Here is a 21,139-nt window from a genome sequence, read left to right on the forward strand (position 1 = left end):
GACAAGCTTGTTTGAAAAGCGTGAAAGAGTCTTGGAAATGTCAAAGGATTTCAGCACCTTCTGGAGGCTGCTGAAGCAACTGGATATTTCATTTGGGAGATGCTCATTTCATTCTTTCTTGTACTATGTGATAGTAAGTTGCTTGCTTGTAACTTGAGTGCATTTGTAGTTTTTATATCTGTTGCAGGAGCAGTGACTGTAATTGTGCCCTTCACAGAGATTGGGAAGTTTAAAATAAATACTTAGCCAATATTTTGAGAAACATGCAGAAGAAAAACATAACATAATATTTTTTTTCCCATGACATACCATGTTTTTTCCACCCGCTGTGGAAAAAACTGCCTCCCCTGGTCCCATGGCATTCACTTGTCAGGATCACCCAGTAGCTCCAGTCTCTCCTACCTGCCGGAGGGCAGAGAGCAAGTGCACAGCGTTGGAAAACACCGGGCACGGCATGAGCTAACCCATCCTGCCGTGAGTGCGGGGCGGGAAGGACTAGAAGACATTTCCTTAGCCCTGAGCTGCTGCACCATACTGCAAGTGGCACCAGCAAAGCAATTTTTACCTCTCAGTTCCCCAGGTTTTCTATTTAGAAACAAGTGGCGGAGGACACGCGCACCCGGAGCTCGGCATAACGCTCATGTCCAGCAACTATTGCTGCAGAGCTGCACACATGCACCTCGCCCGTGCTCAGCTCTCAAAATTGGGATCCTCAGCTGGATGACGGTCAGCAGGACCAGCCAGCAAAACTGTCATAAAAGTTTGCAACTTTCCCACAGGCTACTCCGATGCTTCTCACTGTCTATTCCAGCTACTCCTCAGCTCCTCTGCTGCTATGGAGAGCTTTGCGTTTCTAGTTGCTTGAATCACAGCCCATCCAGCCCAGGGCGACAGGTTTTGCAAATACGGAGAGCATCCCTTTGCTAAATCTACCAACCAAGGTCCAGCCGGGAGGGGAAAACCTTAATCTGAAAACCCAAGAGAAAATACACTGCAGTTAAATTTGAAAAAAAAAAAAAAAAAAAAAAAAAAATCCCCAAAGCCCTGACATCGCTAGCGGAGCAGCCTCCAAAATCGGAGATCTGGCTACTTTTTGCATTTTTCCACCCGTCGTTTCTTTCTGTTATTATTGTAATTTTGTGCGAAAGGAAGTTATGAACAACTGCAAGTCAGGAAGTGGAAATCCACACCGGTTGTGACAAGCTGGGGCTAAAAACTATTTCATTATTTATATAGATGTGTCTATCAACATTCTGCTTTTCATCCAAAGAATAAAGGGAAATACCGGCTAGTCCTATGTTTGACGGTGAATGACAGACCGCATCTGAGGAAAGGAAGGACTAAATATATCAGCTAAGAACACCACCGTTATTTATTGAACTCGAGACCTTTTTTTTTTTTTTAAACCCAAAGACTGTTTGAGTGAGATATTTAATGGGTCATTAAAAAAGGGGAAAAAAATTTTAAAGGCCCTTTTGCTTCTGAAGTGCAGCTAACCTCAAAAATAGGAGCAGTACTTGTAAAACAGCTATTCAAATTAAGGCTTTACATGATGAATTTTCTATCCTATGGATATCAGCTTTGAGATTACAAACCAAGAAGATCTGTAATTGATCTAGCACCAGATAATTTCAATGCCTAATATTCCCCAGGATTGCTGGAGTACCCTAGGAGCTGCGTCGGACTGTACTCGGGTTATGCCATGGGCTGTATTCAGAGTATTAGCTGCAAATCCAAAGTTTTCCGGGAAAGTATTTCAGTGATTGAAGTCAAAGCCTCCATCGATCCCATTCCCACCAGCATCGACGAGTCCTCCAGCGTGGTCCTGCGCTACCGGACCCCTCACTTCCGAGCCTCTGCACAAGTGTTGGTGCCCCCCATTCCCAAGAAGGAGACCTGGATTGTGGGCTGGATCCAGGCTTGCAGCCACATGGAATTTTACAATCACTACGGGGAACAGGGAATGTAAGTATTTCCAAGAGCGCGTGCGGGTGCGTTTGCCTAGCGGGAGGAAAGAGAGGGAGGGCCGTGGCCTGGCTGGGAAGTGCTGGGTTAAACCAAAAATTATAATCCAGTTGGTTTGATTTTAAAGGCCAGTTCTTCTGAAACTTAACAGGACTTTCTCATATGTTTAAAATATAGGAGAGCTTGTCCCTGCCCTTTCAAAGGAGTGGGTCTTCTCCTCTAATAGGAATGTGCCCAAGCCTTAACCAAAACCCACTCGTTCTGCTGGGCACCCAAAACCAATTCTGTATTTCCCAACAGCTTTTGAGCAGCACTGGAGATCCTGAAATCCCAGGGCAGCCCTGCTGCCACAGGCACCCCTGCTTGGAGACGTGGTTTACATGAGGGGTTCCCCCTGACCGCCAGCTCCTCTCTTCAGCATCCCTCCCCATCCCTTTCGGGGTAAAACTGCGCGCTGCCAAGCCCCAGGGAAACCTGAGGGCTGCCACTTGTGGCACGGTGCCGTCCCCAGCGTGCTGTACTGCTGCTGCAGTGGGCCATGGCTGGGAGCGCAGGAGCCCACCAGCTCTGGGAGCAGACTTTAACGGCACAGGAGGAATCCTGCTTGCTTTGCCCATGGTAGCAGGCAGCCTCCAGGGAAAGAACAAGCTGGATTTAACCCACTGATCATTAAACCCTTTGTATTAACCTTGGAGCAGGGCGAAAATATCACATTATCCCTCCTTTTGGGTAATGTGAGAGTGGGAGTATGTAGGTACATTTGTAAGGTAAGGGGAATCTAGGGGCTGTTTGCACACCAAAAACCCCCGTGTTACTGGTCAGACAGTCATAGTGAGGCAGGAATGAGTCAAATTAAAATGTCACCTCCCTACTGAGAAAAGTCATCTCTTCCTGGTCCCCCACCAGTTTGTTCACCAAACGTCGTTGCAGGCTTTGGCCCATAGTTTAAATCAGCGACAGCACCCAGTCTCCGAACGCCTGCACAGAACAGCAATTCTGCAACTCACGGTGCTGGGCAGCCCCAGGTGCAGCCTCCTGGTGCAGCAGAAATCTGTCTGTCCAGTCACGGGCACAAAACCTGACCGCAGAGCCCGGTGTTGGCACATGATTTGGTGGCTGGAGACGCTGATGCTGCCCAGTCTCTGGTGGCAAGGGAGAAGGGATGGAAAGGTCAGGTCTAAGCAACCCCCCCGTCTGCTCATCCAGAGTGCCCTGTGTGCAGGGGATGCTGGCTCAGCCCCTCAAGGGTCATTCTGGGTGGCTTAAAAAATGCTGAGGGAGGGTGGGAACACGGAGTAGGGCTGGAGAGCAGGACAAACTCTGACTTAATGCAGTGCCTTCCTGGCGGCCTGAACCTCTGCACGCACACCCCGGTCCTTCTTCCCTCCCTTCTGCCTGATAGCCCAAATGAGGACGCGGTTTCGGCACCTCAGGCATACGGCACGTAACGCGTTGTAAGATGTGGACCCGAGGGAAGGGCATGCCGAGGAGCAGCTGTAAGTCACAGACTGTCCCCCCCTTCTGTCCCCACGTCCCCTCTCTGCTCCAGCAGAAAGTGCCTGGAGTAGCAAACTAGCATCTGACAAACACCAGCAGTGAGGCTCAGCAAAGGAGACAGGCTTACCTTGGTTTTAAAAGTACTTCCAACAGGCCTGAAATCTGCAGGCTTTTTGGCTCCAACAATATCTTTAGCAAAGACAATTTGTTGTTCAGATGTTCCCAATTCCAGGCCTTTGGGATTTGCATGTGTAATTCTCAGGCTCATTTAGAAATCCTGTCTTTAGCGACCAGCTGCAAAGGAAAACAGAAAAGTCCACTGTATATAAATACAGCTCACATCAACGGAAATAAAGAGGACTGGGCAGAGAGCTATTCTGCCAGTGCTGCTGTGGGCTGCAAACCTCGATGTGTCCTTTTATTTCTCTGCACCTGAGTTTCCCTGTTGTTTAAAATGAGGATTTGGTACAGTCTTCCCTTGCTGGAATGCTTTGAGACGACAAAAAAAAAAAAAAAAAAAAAAAAAAAAAAAAAAAAAAAAAAAAAAAAGTTGTATCTACAAGCTAAGTGGCTGTAAACAGGTAGTCAGAATTAAACACTGCAGCTATGCAGGAGAGCTATTAGCCAGAAAATCATGGCAACAAAGATTTTTCCCTAGGAGGTTCACTGACATTTAACTGATATAAAGAGAGTTACCCAGACAGAAGTAGGAATTGGTCTGCTCCTCCACTCTCTTTCTATAGACCCGTCACCATCTGAAAGCTATAAATAAAGGCGTTTGGGAGGAAAGGCCTCCTTCAGTGCCACTGAAACATGGTCCTGAAGACCTTTATAGAGAGAGAGACAGGACACAAACCTAGCTGAAAGGATGGGCCAAGCCTCTAGCTGTTGTAACTCCAAGTAATCCCCCTGACCTCCACGGAGCTGCACTGATTTATGCCAACAGAGTATTTCTCCCAACTTTCCATGATGAAGAGAGACTACTGCAACACAGGTATTTTTAATCACTCTGGTGACAGGCAAACAGAAAACTCCCAATAATCAACAATCAGTTGGTCAACCAGAGCATCAATACTTAGAGCAGGCTTTGGATTAATGTTTCACTTTTATGCTCTGGAGTTGTTAGCTGTGTATAAGCTGGCCATTGAGGACAGAAACAGCTGAGAAATACTGGAGCAGATGGAGCTGTGCATAACGCTTCTGTAGGGATGTTAGCTACCGAGGGGATAATTTAGACACAGGCGTTTAAAGCGGCACTGTCAATTTTGAGGCTTAGATGCCGCATTTTTAAATGTAAAGGAAAATAATTAGAGCTCAGATAACACATCAATGCTGGCATTATTTTATGTGTAAGTCAGTAGATGCTGCTGGGATCGTGAAAACCCCCAGCACGAGGATGTGGGTGTCCTCTCTGACCCCACTCCGTGCAGAACTGGGCCCCACGGCTGGCATTACTGCTCCCCCCCACCCCGAGCAGGGCTGTACCCTGCGCCCACAGGGAAGGATGCCACTGTGCAGTGGGAGGCGTCAGGATCAAGCCACAGAGCTCCGACCTGTGCAGGAGCAGCTGGACCAGGTCCCTCCTGCTGGGATGTACTGGGGAGATGCTGGTTTCTGCGCCTGGTCGTGCAGCACCTGGTGGGACCCAAGTCAGCGGCTGGGCAACGCCAGAATGGCATTATCCAGCCTTGTTTCTTCATCTCCATGGAGATGTGCGAGAAGCAGTGCAGATGGAGATATGCAAAACGGAGAGATAAATAAATTGGAGTTTGAATACGATCAGCCGAGAATCTGGAGAAGTTTCAGGTAGATATTTCTCCCCTGGAGGACCCAATGGGGCAGCTGGGCAGCATTACATCATCACTTTACATTACCAGGCATCTCTCTTGTGCGATTAAATCTTCTGTGCCCTGCAGCAGAGACACAATGAACTCGAGAAATCAACTTGTCAAGAGAATAAACCCCCAGTCCTTGGGAGGAAAAACACAATCCAAAACAGATTCACTAAAGAAAAAAAAAGATTATCCTTTCCATGGGAAGTGAGGGGGGGGTCCATGGGAATTTACCCCTCCAGGGGTTTAGAGGAAAAGGCTTTGCTGCCCTTGTGTGGCCCCTGTCCCTTACCCGTGCTGTGAGCACGCACCTTAGCCCAGTTAAATAAGTTCTCCAGTCTGACTTGAGCCTGCTCAGCTAAAGCAGCAGCAATCCATCCCTTTTTCTTAACACCAGTTTTCTGCTAGCTTTACTCCCCCAACCAGAGTGCATCAGACATCGCTGCCAGTTCAAGCGACAAGGCAGGAACGTGCAGCTGGAGGATGGGGGGAAGAGGGACCACAGCAGCATGGCTCTGACAGCTGGGGAGCATCTTAAAATCCCTTCCTGTTTGCTACAGCCCTGGCTCGAATAGCTTGATGTGCCGGTGTAGGTGAGAGAGGCACTGTACAGGACAATTTAAAATTAAACAGCTCTGTCAGGTTTTCTTTCTTTCAGCTAGTCACCAGCACAGGCGCAGTGGTAGAGGGAGGCAGGTAGGAGCAGGGATGTGAGATACCCGAGCTGGCTTTTCACTGCGCCCACACATCGCCCTGGTACCTGCACCGAGCACAGTCTGTGTCTGAGCGGGGCTCCTCTGCCTCAGGGAGCTGGTGAAGAGGAAGGGTGTTGGAAAGCACAAGGTTATGCAAGTCCATCTGGCCTGTGACTAATTAGGAGCCGGCTTTAAGGAATTGGGGCTGAGGATGCAATAGTGCCTGATGCCTGTCTGAAAAGGTTAACTGAATGCATCCGTGTCACTGCTGGGTGCAGAGGGCTGGAGGCTGTGCTGCGCTGGGGTTTGCTGTCACTGCACAGGCCGCTGCAGCGATCGCGTTGGTTTGTGTGGCGGGGCGGCCATCTGGAGGGCTCGGGGTAAGCTGAGGGCTCCCTTACGTGTGACAGAATAGGAAGAAATGTATCTGAATGAGGAATAGGAGGCTAAAACCTACATAAAGCTGCTTGGCTGTCAGCAGCAAGGCTACAGTTGTGCCACAAGAAATAGCTCAGAGTTCCTTCTCCTGGTAGCAAGAAGACATTTGTTAAGAGAGGTTTGTTGGCAGCTCCAATCTCTAGCAATGCCCATACTGGCTCTGAAGGTTTCAGAAGTAGCAGAAACAAGCTTGTCAGTATTATGAGCCAGAATCTACTGATTTTGGAGCTGATCAGCTAGAGTGAATCCATGAAACCAGATAGGCTGGTTTCTTTTCATGCCTCTTCCCTGCTATTGTCAGCAAAATGTTTATTGGGCACTTTCTGGTCTTCTCTTGGCTCGGCACCACCACAGAAAGATGCTGATGCAGCCAAAGATCATTCCACAGCGTTCTTTCCAAAATCATCCAACAGGCCAGTTGTTGGCATATTATTTAACATGGACACACTATGCAAGCAAAGGCTACCAGGCTGGCTGGCACAGAGACTTTGCTCTAGCAGCAGGCGAGGGGCAACCACCAGCAGCAGCACCCATCGTGCAGCCTCTGCTTTTGCTCCAGTCATGGGATCTTCATAAGGCCTCATTTTTCTTGTTACTAAGCTGCACAGATAAAGCGTGATGGTTTTGAAACCCCAGGGTTAACCACACACATTAGAATTAGGCACAGCGTGATCGACGAAGAAACACAGGCCAGTTTCTTCTTCCCCATTCCTGCCCACGCCTTTTCATAAGCAGGGTGCACTTCTGAGCCACCCCGAGCGCAGCCACACTGCTCACAAACATGCTCGGCTTTGTGGTGGGGTTTCTCAGGCTCTGCAGACAGCATCCTGCCTTCAGCGACCTCCCCGGGCCCTGACACAGTTCCACCTTTTTTGCTCCCATTAAAACTCTGGGCAAATTCTGAAAAGATCCTGCAATTCTGTACTGGTCTGGGGTCAGATACACCTATTAGGAATGAAGATGGGGACAAGCAGTTTCTGAGCATCCTCTACCTGATTCTCCTGCCATTTGCCCACCAGCTCTGATTTGAGTAGGCTGGAGTGACCCAGTGTGGGGTTATCAGCCTCTTGTAGTACCTCAGGTCCCGGATTGACACCTCGGTACCCGCAGAGATGCTGTGCTTGCACCGTAGCACCAGACCTGTCACAGGCTAAACCTCTAGGCAACTGTCACGTCTCACCTCCAGGTGACAGCCAAGTCACCTGGGCCACTGTCTGAATGGAAAGTAATCCTAAACCACCCAGTGAAAGGGGGAGAAAGAACCCCCAGATGATGTTTCAGAGTTGGGCTGTGGTGGGGGGCCGTAGGGCACGACCTCGCCTTACCTGCCTGCCGAGGGCTGAGTTCATGCAGCATCCCCAGAGCCCTTCCCTGCTCAGCTGTCCCTGAAGGGCGCAGGGGATGGTGAGCCAGGATGAGTCTGGTTTAACGAGCAGAGCGTATAAACATCTCTCCAGGGGATGGGGGTCCTGGCAGAACTGCTCAAGGATCTCATTTTGGCTGCCTTCACTAAAAATTTTCTTCCAGGGAAAGGACTCCCTCTGTCTGCTGGCTACGAGCTGAGGAGGGAGGATTGCTGCAGCTGTGGTGCTGTAGCTGACAGCAGCCCGTAAGTCTGTGCGAGGAGATGTCACACTTGCATAACCCCTGGTCCTGCTGCTCGGAGCATCCCTGCATCCCCGCAGCAGCCTCGTCCTGCCTCGCCCTTAACCTCTCAGGCCATCTGACCTGCAAACCAGCCGCCTCCCGCATGGTGTGGCCCTTCGCCCAACGCCTGCCACAGCACAGGGGGGGATTTTTGCTAGGACCCCCCCCTCCACTGGCATGAAAAAAGATAAACGAGATCTTTAAATCCCCCATGGTATTTTCTAGCTACAGCCAGACATTTACAGCTAACCGCTGACTGATCCAGTGGTTACAAACATGGAGGCACTTCACGGTCATTAACTAATTAACAATCAGAACAGCCTTGTGAGATGGTCACATTAGTCCTGGCCAGTGGAGAGGAGCAGCTTGTCCCAAAGCTGCGTCAGAGCTGGCCAGGCCTGATGCCTTCCCCCCCCGCCTGCACCCAGCGCAGCCCCCGCTTCACTCAAGGGGCTATTTTAAGCAGCAGCCCCGGACTTACGGGTGGCTGGGACGGTGACCCTGACCAGCCTCAGTGTGTCCCCTCTGTCTCCCTCCCAAGATAAACCACGTCCCGCGGCGCAGCCCGCAGCGGGGAGCCGCAGGGCTTGGGGGGCTGGGGCACAGCTCAGCGTCCCGGCCCCACGACGGGGTCAAGTGCAAATGCCACGCTGGGAGCGAGCTGCTGCCACACAGCCCCTTCTGACACCTCGACGGCGGGGACAGCGTCTCTGGGTGGCGGGGAGGGCTGATTCCTAAGCAAGAGGGAGAAGGTACGTTAGAGCCACCTCTACCAGCCTGGTTTTTAAGAGAATGTCACTGATACACTTTCACTGAGCACATGGTCTCTGGTTATGCCATCTTACTGCCTTTACTTTGCAAATATCCAGCCCTTTTCCTGAGACATTTACAGGAGTTTGCTTCTATTGACAAATCTAATCTTAAAAATTAAATTGGAAGGTAATAAAAAAAAAAAAATCCAAGTTGTGCATCAGCATTACAAGGTGACAGAGGACCATTTTCACTTACTTTCTTGCTAGAAGGGCTGACCTTTTTGTCAGCCTCGCAAGCAGAGCACACAGCGCACAGACGACCGGCTCAGGCAGTTTTTACAAGCTGGCTGACCTCGGTTTCTCTGATTACTGTAACACCATCCCCGGCCCCGAGCCTGCTGTGCAGCCTTTGAACCGGGTCCTTCCTGGGGCTGGAGAGGGATGGGTTACACTGCCAGCGCCGGGCAGACGGCGGGCAGGGACAGTGGCTTCTCCAGAGAGAAAATGAGTGTTTGCAGGTAGGGACTAAGAAAGAACAGAATGGGGCAATTGGAAGCTTTATGGTCCAGTTGAGTCCTTGATCTTCCTCTGCTTAGGTTTTCTGTCACCTCAGCCCCAGGGCCAGCTCTGAGCTTGCCCATTCTTGTGCCAACATGGGACATTTTGTGCTATTGAGAGGAAGAAACCCAGCCCCTAAGCCCTGCTCTCGCTGGCACAAGAGTTGGGATCCTGAACGCGGTGCTGGAGCGAGTCCTTGTGTTCAGCCACGCTCAGGCAGCCAAGGAGCTGCGGGAAGGCACCTGCAGCACTGGATTTTCTCCACCACTGGAGCTTTCCTGAGCACCTGCCCTTTGCAGCCTTACCTTATCTTGAACCACTCCAGGTAGCCACCGTTTCCAGCAAGGAAAGCCCTGGCCCTGAAGGGTGATGGTGCCTCAGTGGAGTTTAACAGCAGGACAGACTGCCACGTCCTGGAAATCTGCAGACATGTTTTTAATGACAGGGATAAGCTTTTGCAGCAGGATGGCATGAAAGGCACAAATTCCAGTAAAAGCTAAAGGGGGAATGCATTCACAACTACTTCCTCTCCTTCCTTGAAATCCAGCATGTTTCTAAACTAATTAATTAATGCAATATCCATAATTTGTTGTTGATTACGGCAGGTCAAGTTGGGAGCTTCCGGATCTACTGGACGGTAAAATCCAGGCCATCAGTGACTCAGATGGAGTGAACTACCCCTGGTATGGAAACACGACAGAAACCTGCACCATCGTGGGTCCCACAAAGAAGGAGTCCAAGTTCAACATCAGCATGAACGACAACTTTTACCCGAGCGTGACGTGGGCAGTGCCCGTCAGCGAGAGCAACGTGGCCAAACTCACAAGCATTCACCGGGATCAAAGCTTCACCACCTGGCTGGTGGCAACCAACACGGCTACCAACGAAATGGTGACCTTGCAGACTATCAAATGGCGCATGAGGCTGGGCATCGAGGTGAATCCCAGCAGACCCTTGGGGCAGCGTGCCAAGCTGCAGGAGCCCTCTGCTCAAGAGCAGCCCCAGGTCCTTAGCAAGAATGAGCCAATACCACCCAGTGCCCTTGTCAAACCCAATGCCAATGATGCTCAGGTACTCATGTGGAGGCCAAAGGATGGACCACCACTCGTGGTGATACCTCCAAAACATCGATAATATAAACCTGGCGTCCCGGCACCGAAAGGGAGAAAAAAAAAAAACAAAACCAAACCAACAAACAATGAAGCAAAACAATCACTTAGGTATTAGAATACACATGTATAATCTGAGCAAAATCAAAATGCACTTTTTATTCATTCAACAAATGCAACCATTCTACCTTCTCCCATTGGGACGGATTTCACTGTGCTAAAGCTAAAGAGGAGACCTTTGACTGGGGTCTGTCTCATCACTGGATTCCTAAGGGAAGAAACTAACACTGATGTCTACCCGTATAGCTTTTTTTTTTTCCTTCCCTACTTGAGTTACTGTTTGAACTTCAGTCTCATTAGCTTGTCCAGACTGCCCAGAACAATAAGAACATTTTATTTGGGATTTTGTCTTTTTTTTTTTTTTTTTTTTTTTTTTTTTTTTTTTTTTTCTTTTTAGTTGAGAATGAAACAAGTTCCTGGAGCAAAAAGTTGACTATTTAAGATAAGGATGATTTTTATTTTATTTTTTTTTAAGCTGCAAGGTTCTGAGTTGCAAATCCAAGTCATGCGGCCTTATGTAGACTTTGCTTTGCATTGCCAAACTTTTGCCTTAAAGCTACGTTTGAAAAAAAAACAAAAAAAAACAAACCACAACAAAAATACCACCAGGCAGAATGTCCTTTCTACACAATTTCTGGGAGAAAGTTTTGGAACAAGGAATAGATTGTCAGTGTGTCATGGGCTGATGGATGAAAAGGGCATGAAATTGGAAGAAGTGTTATAAAAAGAAAGTCTTCCTGGTTTTAAAACCTGGAATAAGGAAGCATGGAAATAATCTAATTTTCTAAGCAATGCAAATAATAAACCTGCTGTAGGATGTCTCTTGAGTGGGAGCTACTAGGCCATCTCCCTGCTTCACAGAAGGGGTAGCAAGCAAGCCTGCACTGCTTACACTTGGCGATCTCAGTCTCCCATTAGCATTATAATATGGGATAATCTGACAGCTGGAATTGTGGCCCTGGGAGTCAACATAATTTGAGAGGGGGAGGATGTCCCACTGGGCAGATGTTTGCCCAGCTAGCCCACGGTCTCACCTTCTTGTGCCGTAAGAGCCCATGGCTCATGCAGCAGCTGTTGTTGGGTGAAGCTCCGCTGCCCCGTTTCCCCGTGAAATCCAAATGATGGTGCTGTAAGAAGAACAGGATATAAAAAGGATCCTTCTGAAGTCGTTGGAGATGCATGGGTGTAAGCGAGGGCAGATCTTATCTACTGAGTCTACCCAGCAATATCCATAATTCAGGAACAGCCACGTCTGAAAATAACAGGCGCCCATTCCTAACAAACACTAGAAGCAAAAGCTATGAAAAACTCTCTTCTTCCCATGATAACAAATCACACTGGGGTTAGTAGATCGTTTTCTTCCAGATGACCTCGTGATCTACACGACTGTCAGGAATGGGGTACAGACAGGACCCCGGGGGGTGATTCTGTGCCTGTCTGGTTGTGGCACAAACGTCTGTGTAGCAAAGGGTAATGTGTGAGAAGGTACAAGCAGGGCAACACCTGAGCCTTGGGTGTAGATCCTCCAGTGAGTAAGGTGGATTTGAAGCAGGAGGTGGAACCAGTAGGTTTTAATAAGGAGCTTGTCCAGATGGCTTCAGAGATAACCAGCTGCACTTCTGCGGAGGAAGGCGGCGCAGAGGAGCCGATTGAATGAAGGGGGGGGCACAGTTTGCCGGCAGAGGAAGTTCTGCAACAGAGGTGGCATCTGGAGGGCAGGGCACAGGATGGGGCGCGGAGGATCTGCTCTCTTGCTCCAGCACATGGCCTGAGGCAGATCACTTCCCCTTCCCTCTGCAGCTCCTTCCCCTAGATAACATTTCTTCCCCTAATTAACAATCTGCCTCAAGAGCTAGGACTGAAGAGAGCTCAGCGTGCCAGATACAAGCCTGGCCCTGCTGAGCTGGTCTGAACAGGTCTCACAACCACACACATGCTGCTCAAAAGGGCTCTCCCCTTGGAGAGACACCAATTAGCTGCTATTTCCATCTTCATCTTCCACACGGGACATTACCAGCAAGAAATTCTCCTTCCTCGCTTCTCCAAAGCCACACCATCTACTTCAGCAACAGGTTCAATGTCACCACATGCCTGGGGAAAGCACACCCAGAAGATACGCCCCACCCCACCATGACAGTCTCAAACCAGCAAACAAGGATCCTGGGTCCCTGCAACCGTACCCCCATTTCCAGGGGAGACCGCCCTCCTCCACGCACTGGTTTTCAGAGATGCTCGGCCACAGAGCTGCTCTCTTCAGCCGGCAGATCTCTGAGGGAGGAAGTCCAGCATTACAAGCAGCTTGCAAAAGAATGGACTGCATCAAACCCAAATCCATGAGCCAAAGGTTGCCCAAATCCAGGCTTTGGGACTATAAAGGATGAAGCTAGGGGGACTTTGACTTGCACAGTCACTCTCTGTATTAAATTCCATTTTCTTACATGGATTCAGATCCTAACCACAGCTCTACTGGCACAGGCCTCTGGGACTTGTCTGTATTTTCTCCTAGGCAATACACGCAGAAGAGGACAAAATGCAAGCTGTGGGTGAATAGCTGATAACAATTGCACACATCTCGGCTATCGCTTAGATGCATTTCTGGGCAGTCCCACGGGTGGAAGCAGAAGGGGTATTTATGTCTGGTATTCACTTTGTCTCCAGGTGCTGAGTACTTACAGTTCTCACTGATGTCAGCATGGGTCAAAGAAACCGTACCCAGTTGTCTTAATTAGCTGCACGAAGGAATTCCACGGAAAGATTTCTTCTCAGTCACCAAAAACCACATTCAGGGAACACCTATGTCCTTTTCCACTTAGCTTTGTGTTGGACTTAGTCTCCCAGTGCATTAAGTCAGTCTGGTTCCTCCTAATCCCTCTACCTGGTGGACTTGGATGCATCCATGCAATTTGACAGTAACCTCCTGGCTAATTCGTCCTGTTGCACTGAACAGACCCAGCTAAGCAGCAAAATTAAATTCAGATTTCACGTTGGGGTCAGCTTTGCATGGACTTCTCCCTTCCCAAAGAATGCCTTTATCCCGTGCCTAGGTTGAAACAAGCCCCTCCACCTCCATTTGTATCACCAGACACGGCACAGAAAAGTGATGCTGCCTCTTCTGAGATTTCATGCGTTGTGATTAAAAGTGATGTTTTTCCAATGCTGCTTCATTACAAAACTGACGGGGACAGATCGAATATAAAATAAACGGTGGCTGGAAGTAACAGGTGCTACAGACATCGCTACCACTACAGCTGGTTAATAGCCATATGGTTAGAGTGGGGATTGATGGGGTCCCTGTGGGGACTTAGATGTCTGGGGACCTGGGGCATCCTGCCCCAAGTAAGGTGGTAAATAAGCAGCGATAAATAAAGCTCCTTCTCTGGCAGCTTTTCGCAGAACCAGGAATGCACAAAGGATGCACTGGGAAGGCGATGGGGCACCAACACGGGATGCGGACATGAGCTTGTCCCTGCCTCACCTCTCCCACCAATGGTGCTCAGCTCTTTATGGCCCCAAATCACTGCAGGAGCTGAGCGGGGAGCCTGAACATCCCTGCCAAAATCCTGTAGTGGTCCAGGGTGGGAAGCAGCAGGGAGAGAGCCCTGGCCAAGACCCTCACCTGTGCCCTCTCCCCCCAGCCAGCAGTGGGCCAGGGCCAGCAGGCAGCCGAGCAGGACCTCGTGCACCATTTGGTTCTCGTTTCCTACCCTTGACACTGAGACGAGCGTGGCGGGAGAGGGGCAGCCCCTCGGAGAGTCAACCCAGATACAAAGCAGCGTTGGGGAGGGGTAGACCTGTTGAGCTGGCGCAGCGGAGAGCAAGGCTGGGTCCCGCGGCGGGGGGGTGAGGCCAGGGCTGCCCCAGCCTCCGCGCCGCCGTCCCTCCTGCCCTGGCTCCTGGCACAGCAATAAGAATCGTCCTTGGTCTTGCAGAGATACTGTGAAAACAAAACCAAGATGTACCGAGTCTGGAAACTTACAGAGATGTAAAAAAAAAAAAATCAAAACAAAAAACCAACCACTGCTTTTATAACAGAAATAAAGTGGAATTTTCAAACGCGTCTGCCTGGAGTCGTTTGGGCGGTGGCTGGTTTTAAACGAACAGCTCCACCACCTCTGCGCTCACGTTTCAAGGCAGCGATAAATATCCCATTTACCACGAATGCCTTTTCTCTCCATTTCAGCTCTTACACCACATCAGATAGAGTGTGGAGGTTTCTGGTTAAAAATACCAGCCGACATCCTGCATTTTTCATCACCAAGCTGCTGTGCAACTTGTGACAGCAGGACAGAGCCGAGCCGGTTGGCGCAGGCAGCAGCTGAACTTCCGCACAGTTCAGTTTCCTGACGCTGTTTGCTTATTTAGCAAAAGCCTGCTCTGATGTTAGCTGTAAATACTGCATCTGGGGAGAGGCAGCCTCTCAGCCAGGCTCCGCTACCCCGGGCAGCACCGGCCAGCCCTGCCCTTTCAGACCCGGGCACAGGAGAGGCTAAAAGCTGCTGCAGTATATGACTGGTTTTCAAATACCTCACTACACTCATTTCACTCTTTTCCCCCACATTTTTCATATTTAGGTTCTGCTTGCTTTTCAGTAAAGGAAACTCTCTGTTTTCAGAGAGCAGGGGGGGCAGAGTGGCCAGCACAGCTCCTGTGCTAACCCCTTACTCCCCAGGCCCAGCCCCAGCACCTGCCAGGTCTGTACTCCAGCTCCTCCTGCCATGGACCGATCCCACCATGGGCTCACTTCCCACCAGCTGTGCCCCAAAGCAGATGCAGGTTTTTGGTTTTTTTTTTTTTTTTGTTCTTTCAGTAGTTCTGCTGCTCTTTGGTCCAGCCTGCAAAGAATCATTGAACAGTTTGGGTTGGAAGGGACCTTAAAGATCATTCAGTTCCCACCCTCCTGCCATGAACAGGGACACCTTCCACTAGCCCAGGTTGCCCAAAGCCCCGTCCAACCTTGCCTTGAACCCTTCCAGGGAGGGGACAGCCACAGCTTCTCTGGGCGACCTAAGAAGCATCAAGGCTTGCCTCAAGATCATGCTGCTGCACTGGCTCCCACCCAGCACCCCCAGGACCCTCCTGCCCCGCTGGGCTGGTGGAGCCACACCACACTTGGGGCTTTCCCACAGTGTGCCCATCACCTGTGGGGCACCCCCCAGCAAGGTGCACCGCACACTGATGTCTCCCCTTTGCTGCATCCCCCTGGGTCCTGCACGAAGAGAGCTTGTTACAAGCCTGTTATGCCCCTTAAAAGTTGTAGCCAACCTTCCCTGCTTGAGAGCCTTTTGCAGGCTGCTGCCGGGCAGCAGGGAGAGCGGGTACCATCACACACAAACCACCAAGGTGTGTGTCCACATAAAACACAACCAGCCATGTAGGCAGCTTGGGAAGCTCCACCAGCACGTAGCAGCGACACAAACCCAAGTGTAGGAGGGGAAGGGGAGGAAGAAATATGGGAGGTCACGGCTGGAGGAAAGGCATGTGCACGGACAGAGCCTGAGCAGAGGAGAGGACAGGTTCTGAGTGGGATTCCTTTCCACAGTGGAAACTCTCCAGCCGTGTCTGTTGATAGCAGGTTAAATTTAGATGTCCTAGTTTTGGAGGGAGGGAGGAGTGGAGAGGGGACACCAGCCAACTCACAGCTGTTTTGGGTGACACCCTGAAAAAGCCAAAAGTGCCCAGTCACTTACTGTCTGCACAGAGGCATTAGAGAAGCCCCTGAGAAGGATCAGGAGGACAATGGGAAGGACATCGGCTGCTGAACCCAGCTCGGGTGATGGCGGAGGCCAGTTCTGGTGCTTCAGGTGACACCAACGTCCATCCTTTAGCGCAGTGCATTTGTCAACGCTGAGGTCAGAAATCAAACTTCACCTTTCTAGAGGTTTTGTCACTTGGCTTCATGATTTTCTAACCTCAGTTTTAAGCAGACTGAAGCAACAGTTTCTTCATTTGAAGAAATACCCCTTGGCCTCCACAGTCCGTGCTCAAAACTTTTTGCAGGGACTTCCCTCCGCTGATGAAAATCAGGTTTTGTTTCCTGTTTCTTCTATCTCACATCTCATTAAGCTGTTCATGTGCAGCAGCTGCAAATACTCATTTTATTCCTTTATGTTTTCAAGTCTTAAAGCAAAATATTTTTAGCAATGCACTAAAGAGCCTTAAAGCATCCATGAAAAAAAAAATACTGTGTCATGGGTTGTACGTAATTATAACAGAGCTCCTCAATCTGCATTGAGATTTCCAAGGCTGCCTTTAGTGACACCTTTGTGAATTGGTCCCCACCAACCTATAGGGGGTACAGGGACTGGGCAACAAGCCCAAACACAGGAGAGCAGCCCTGGAGAGTCAGGGCCACAATTCATAACTTTGGGGTTGTCCCACCTTTCCCCCACAAAATAGAGTAACAGCTGTTTTCCCCTTTGATGGAGGAGCTGTTCTGACATCATTTAAGCACAGCACAGTGGAAGGACTGAGGCTCCCCAGCACCCAGCACCGAGAGAGGGTGGTGTAAGGTGGGGGAGTCCCTTCCAGCACTGGGAGAGGACGCTGTGAGGAGGCAGGGCTGCAGCCCCAACCCACAGCATCGCCCACGGCTGCATGTGCCCAGGAACGGTGCCACAGCACCGGGGATGAGCGACAGCCCTGCCGTTATTGTTCGAGCAATGCGCTTGCTGGCAATGCGCAACTTTTTTTTTTTATCTCGTGCTCAGGGAACGGTACGAGTTCAGATACGGGCACTGGCAGCACAAAGTGTGCCCGTCTGTGATAAAGGCACATATGGAGAAGTCTCAGTGCTGCAGCAGGAGCCAGAGACATGCTTGCAGAGAGGCTTTGTGACCTACTGGAAGTTGCAGAAAAATGAGGTGGGGATGGTACGAGACAGAGAACGTGCTGAACAGACCCGTGGGACCCTCGGGGGGCTGAGACAGAAGCAACAGGCACACGTAGGGGTGCAGACTCAAAAAACATGCTGATGTGTCCAAGCTCATCCCTTGGTGAGGAAGAGTCAGTCTTGTCAACAGCTGGAAGACCCCGGGGCCTCGCTGCTGCTGCGAGGAGAAGGGACAGGGCTCATCTCGCTGCCAAGCGAGGGCGGCTCATCCCCGCCGAGCTGCGGGTCCCTGGGGCTCAATGCGACATTTATCCAGGAACAAAAACCCTCGGCACTACCACACATGCTCATGCCAAAGCCTCATGCAGGATTATTTTTCCTTGTAAGCAATGCTGAAAGCAATGCACAAGGGTAAGACACATGAAAACTAAGGAGGGATAAATAAAATGTCACTTCAGCCTCTGGGTCTGCAGCAGCAGGGCCATGTACAGGGGCTGGGGGGATGAAGGGAGGCGGCTCCACCCAGGACTGTGGGCAAGGGGCTGAGACCAGCACCCACCCGAGACCCGGCCCCTGGTTCCTGGGCAAAGGGGTGGGAGGAGAGGCAGTGCCAGCACCTGCCTTCGGCTTTCCACTGCCTCACTCCCTGCTCCGAGCCGCTGGAGCAAGGGCTGAGATGTTCAGCAGCACTTTTCCTATCCTACTCATTCCCAAGACTCACCCCCCCACACACACCCCGGCTGCTTGCTGTTGAGGCCAATAAACCCATCCTAAACAGGATCCTCACATCAAACACATCCCAGTTTCTCCCACAGAGCATCAGCAGGGTTTTAGCTCTGTCCCTGGGGCCTGCTGTGGCCACAAGGGACAAGGCGAGCTGAGGGATATAACCCAGCAGCATGGGATGAACTTCAGCCCCGCTATCCCTCCTCGGTTTGACAGCAGAGGGATGGCACCAGCACGGGTCCTCTGGTCGTGTCTCTGCAGCAGGGCACTGCGGCACAGAAGAGCCAAGAGACCACTGGTATTCTGCAAGAAACCTATATTCGGGAATACCAAGTACTCCACAGTAAAAACCTTTTAAATGGGAGATTAAAGAATAATTCTTTCTTTTTGTGTCTCTTTGTGACAAAGCTACATTTGGCCCCATTTCTAGAAAAAGGCTCTTTTAGCCTTTGAGGGAGCAGAAACCCCCAGTCTGGTGTCTCCATGGGTTTGGGGAGATCCTCTCTATGCCTGAGGCTCTGCTCCACCCACCAAGTCTGTAGCACCATCATTAGTGCTCAGCACCCGCCTTGCCGCTGCCCCGAGGCCATGGCCTAGTCTCAGGGGAGGGAAAAAATAAGCATGTTCTTTCATTAGATATAATTAAGAATCTACCTTTGATAAAAGCCTTAGAAAATTTCTTCTCAGACTCTCTTCTTCTCCTCATAGAAGGCAGGCACAACCCCACTAGCACAGACAAAATAAGCTCTTTCAGAGTAGTTGCGGAACCACTGCTATTAGTTACTTGAGGATTAACCAGCACTTTCCTGGAACAAGGTCTCCAAGCCCAGCTAGTCAATGGCTTCTTTACCAGCTCTGCCAAGACAGGGGCTATGTGTGTTAGTAGTTTTATTTTTTGGTGGACATGTGTCCACAAAAAACTGGACAGAGGCCATGAGATCACAGGCCACTTAGCACAGATGACAGACTATAACAGCTCCTGGCAACCACCAACCCAGCGCCACACACACTTGCCAAGTCCTTGAGTCATCTAATAAAAATGCAGATTTTTTCAAAGTCGACTTTGCTAGGTTTTGTGCATATTCCTGTAGGCTTGTGGTCACGATCAGCCTCTCTACACTGCTCCACTCCTCCAGCAGCTACTATGGAAACCAGGAGCAGCACCCGTTTTCTCAAGGGCAGATAGTTCAGGGGATTGGGTTGTTTCAGCTGTGATTTTGGAAGTGTTGCAAGAAAATGTGTGTTCAATCCAGATCTGGAGTAATTCTAATGGCCCTTCACTTGCTGAGGGTAAAGGAAAACAGGTACCAAAGCAGCACAGCAGGGACAGCCCCCAACTGCTCCCATCATTCCAAAAAAGCAACTTTAAATGGCTCAACATGCCAACATCGCATTCTTACCAAGCCAATCCTCTCCCTAGCAAGAGGTTTATTAGCTATCTGGGGGAGCACAGCTGATACAGCCTTGCTAGGAGGTGTCGCATGCCACAGCGAGGAGAGATTAATGCAAAGAATTTAAGGTCAATGGTTTGGGCCAGCTGCTATTTATAAAGAGGAAGGAAAGCAGAACAGCAGTATCACCTCTAGGCCTTAAGAAATGTTGTATAGTCAAGGAGAACATACTGGGAGGGCACAGTTCAACCCATCTTCTGATTTTTCTTCCATCTCTAAACCAGAAAATTTCAGAAAATGTTCTCCTCTGTTCTAGTGCTGTGGCCCCAGGATTGCTAGAGCCTCACTCTTGCCTGTAGAGGGACAGGGAGGTTTCAGACAAACCCCCAACAGTGCTGCCTCCCGTGTGGCGAGGCAGGGCTCAGAAATCCTTAGAGCCTTGCAAAGCTCTCTGTAGCAGAGTGTACCAGGAGGGGTTCCTTTCAATTTCCTCTATTTCAGTGGTCTTCCTTTTTAAAGGGAACATACCTGATGTCATTCCCAGGTGCAGAGATAGGAAGGACATTTCCACAGCTAGGACAGGTGTTAGGATGAACACTAATGGTTTGGGTTGACTTAAAAAAAAAGCAATTTCTTCAGGATCTGTTGATTGATATAAGTATTTAGTTTATAACACCAGACATGAAAACAAGCAGTTATCAACTATTTACAATTCCAAAAAGTGACCACACGCCCACCAAACCAGAAAAATGACACTTGTCATCATATTGTGTGGTATTAAAAAAAAAAACAAAACAAAAACGCAACAAAAAAGAAATGTTAGAATGTTTCTGCTGAAAATAGAAAAAGCAGAAGTATCCCAAAATGTCCTAATAGGACCAACAAAATAAAACCATCCAATCTGCATGTATTCAACTAATACATAACCTGTTATTTCAAATGCATTTTTTACAGAGCAACAAAAACCCATTACATCATTTAGAGGTTTCATGGAGGTCAGATGCATTAAATAGAAAAAGTGTTTGTCCAGAATGCCTTCAGGGCATTCTTTCAAACATTTGCTCAGTATGTTTAAGTATAAACATATGAGAATTTCACAAACTATATCGACTAAAGTTAAGAGCTACAGGGAAAGAGGACATTATCATACATGTTATAGAAAAAAAAATGTTGCTGACAGTGGAATCCAACATCCATAAGCTGCAAAATCACTAATGCCTCTCTGGATGGAGGTCACGCTTCTACTTCAAGGGCCAGAAGTTTTCCCTATAACACGAGTGCCATTTTCTGAGTTCTGTAAAATTTACAGAAAGGTAAAAATAGGAGAGCTTTTACCTCCCACCTCTTTGCTGAATGTTACTGCCATGGGAACGTGTTCTGCATGCTGCCAGTTTCTTCTCAGATAATTTCCTATTTCTCCACTAAGCCTCTGGCTCATACATGACTCAGTTTTAGCACTTCAGTGAGATAAGCATGTGCCCCATCCTATACTTAAAATTAGCAGGGCAAACTGCAGCCCCTTCTTAAGAGCCTAGGATAATCAGTCATTCTCTTCAATGAAAAATGTGCTGGCTTATATCAGGAACCAACTTGAGCTACTCCCTTGTCTACGCAAGGGATGAACAGCAGAAAGCTAAGTC

General features: G+C 49.5%; 2 protein-coding genes across 2 annotated transcripts; one reads left to right on the forward strand and one right to left on the reverse strand.

The window, feature by feature from the left end:
* Positions 1–1,021: 1,021 nt before the first annotated feature.
* FAM78A (family with sequence similarity 78 member A) lies at positions 1,022–11,173 on the forward strand. The gene is made up of 2 exons (XM_026860276.1): positions 1,022–1,965; positions 9,990–11,173. Exons 1-2 carry the CDS (start codon positions 1,703–1,705, stop codon positions 10,516–10,518), a joined length of 792 nt encoding a protein of 263 aa, XP_026716077.1. The 5' UTR covers positions 1,022–1,702; the 3' UTR covers positions 10,519–11,173.
* Positions 10,939–21,101, reverse strand: LOC113486414. Its single transcript, XM_026860275.1, has 3 exons — positions 20,835–21,101; positions 20,028–20,141; positions 10,939–14,487 (listed from the first exon to the last, which is right to left on the reverse strand). Exons 1-3 carry the CDS (start codon positions 20,935–20,937, stop codon positions 13,796–13,798), a joined length of 909 nt encoding a protein of 302 aa, XP_026716076.1. The 5' UTR covers positions 20,938–21,101; the 3' UTR covers positions 10,939–13,795.
* Between the last annotated feature and the right edge of the window lie 38 nt (positions 21,102–21,139).

The sequence above is a fragment of the Athene cunicularia genome (genome assembly GCF_003259725.1).
Source record: "Athene cunicularia isolate RWA chromosome 17 unlocalized genomic scaffold, athCun1 chr17_part1, whole genome shotgun sequence".
Lineage (NCBI taxonomy): Eukaryota > Metazoa > Chordata > Aves > Strigiformes > Strigidae > Athene > Athene cunicularia.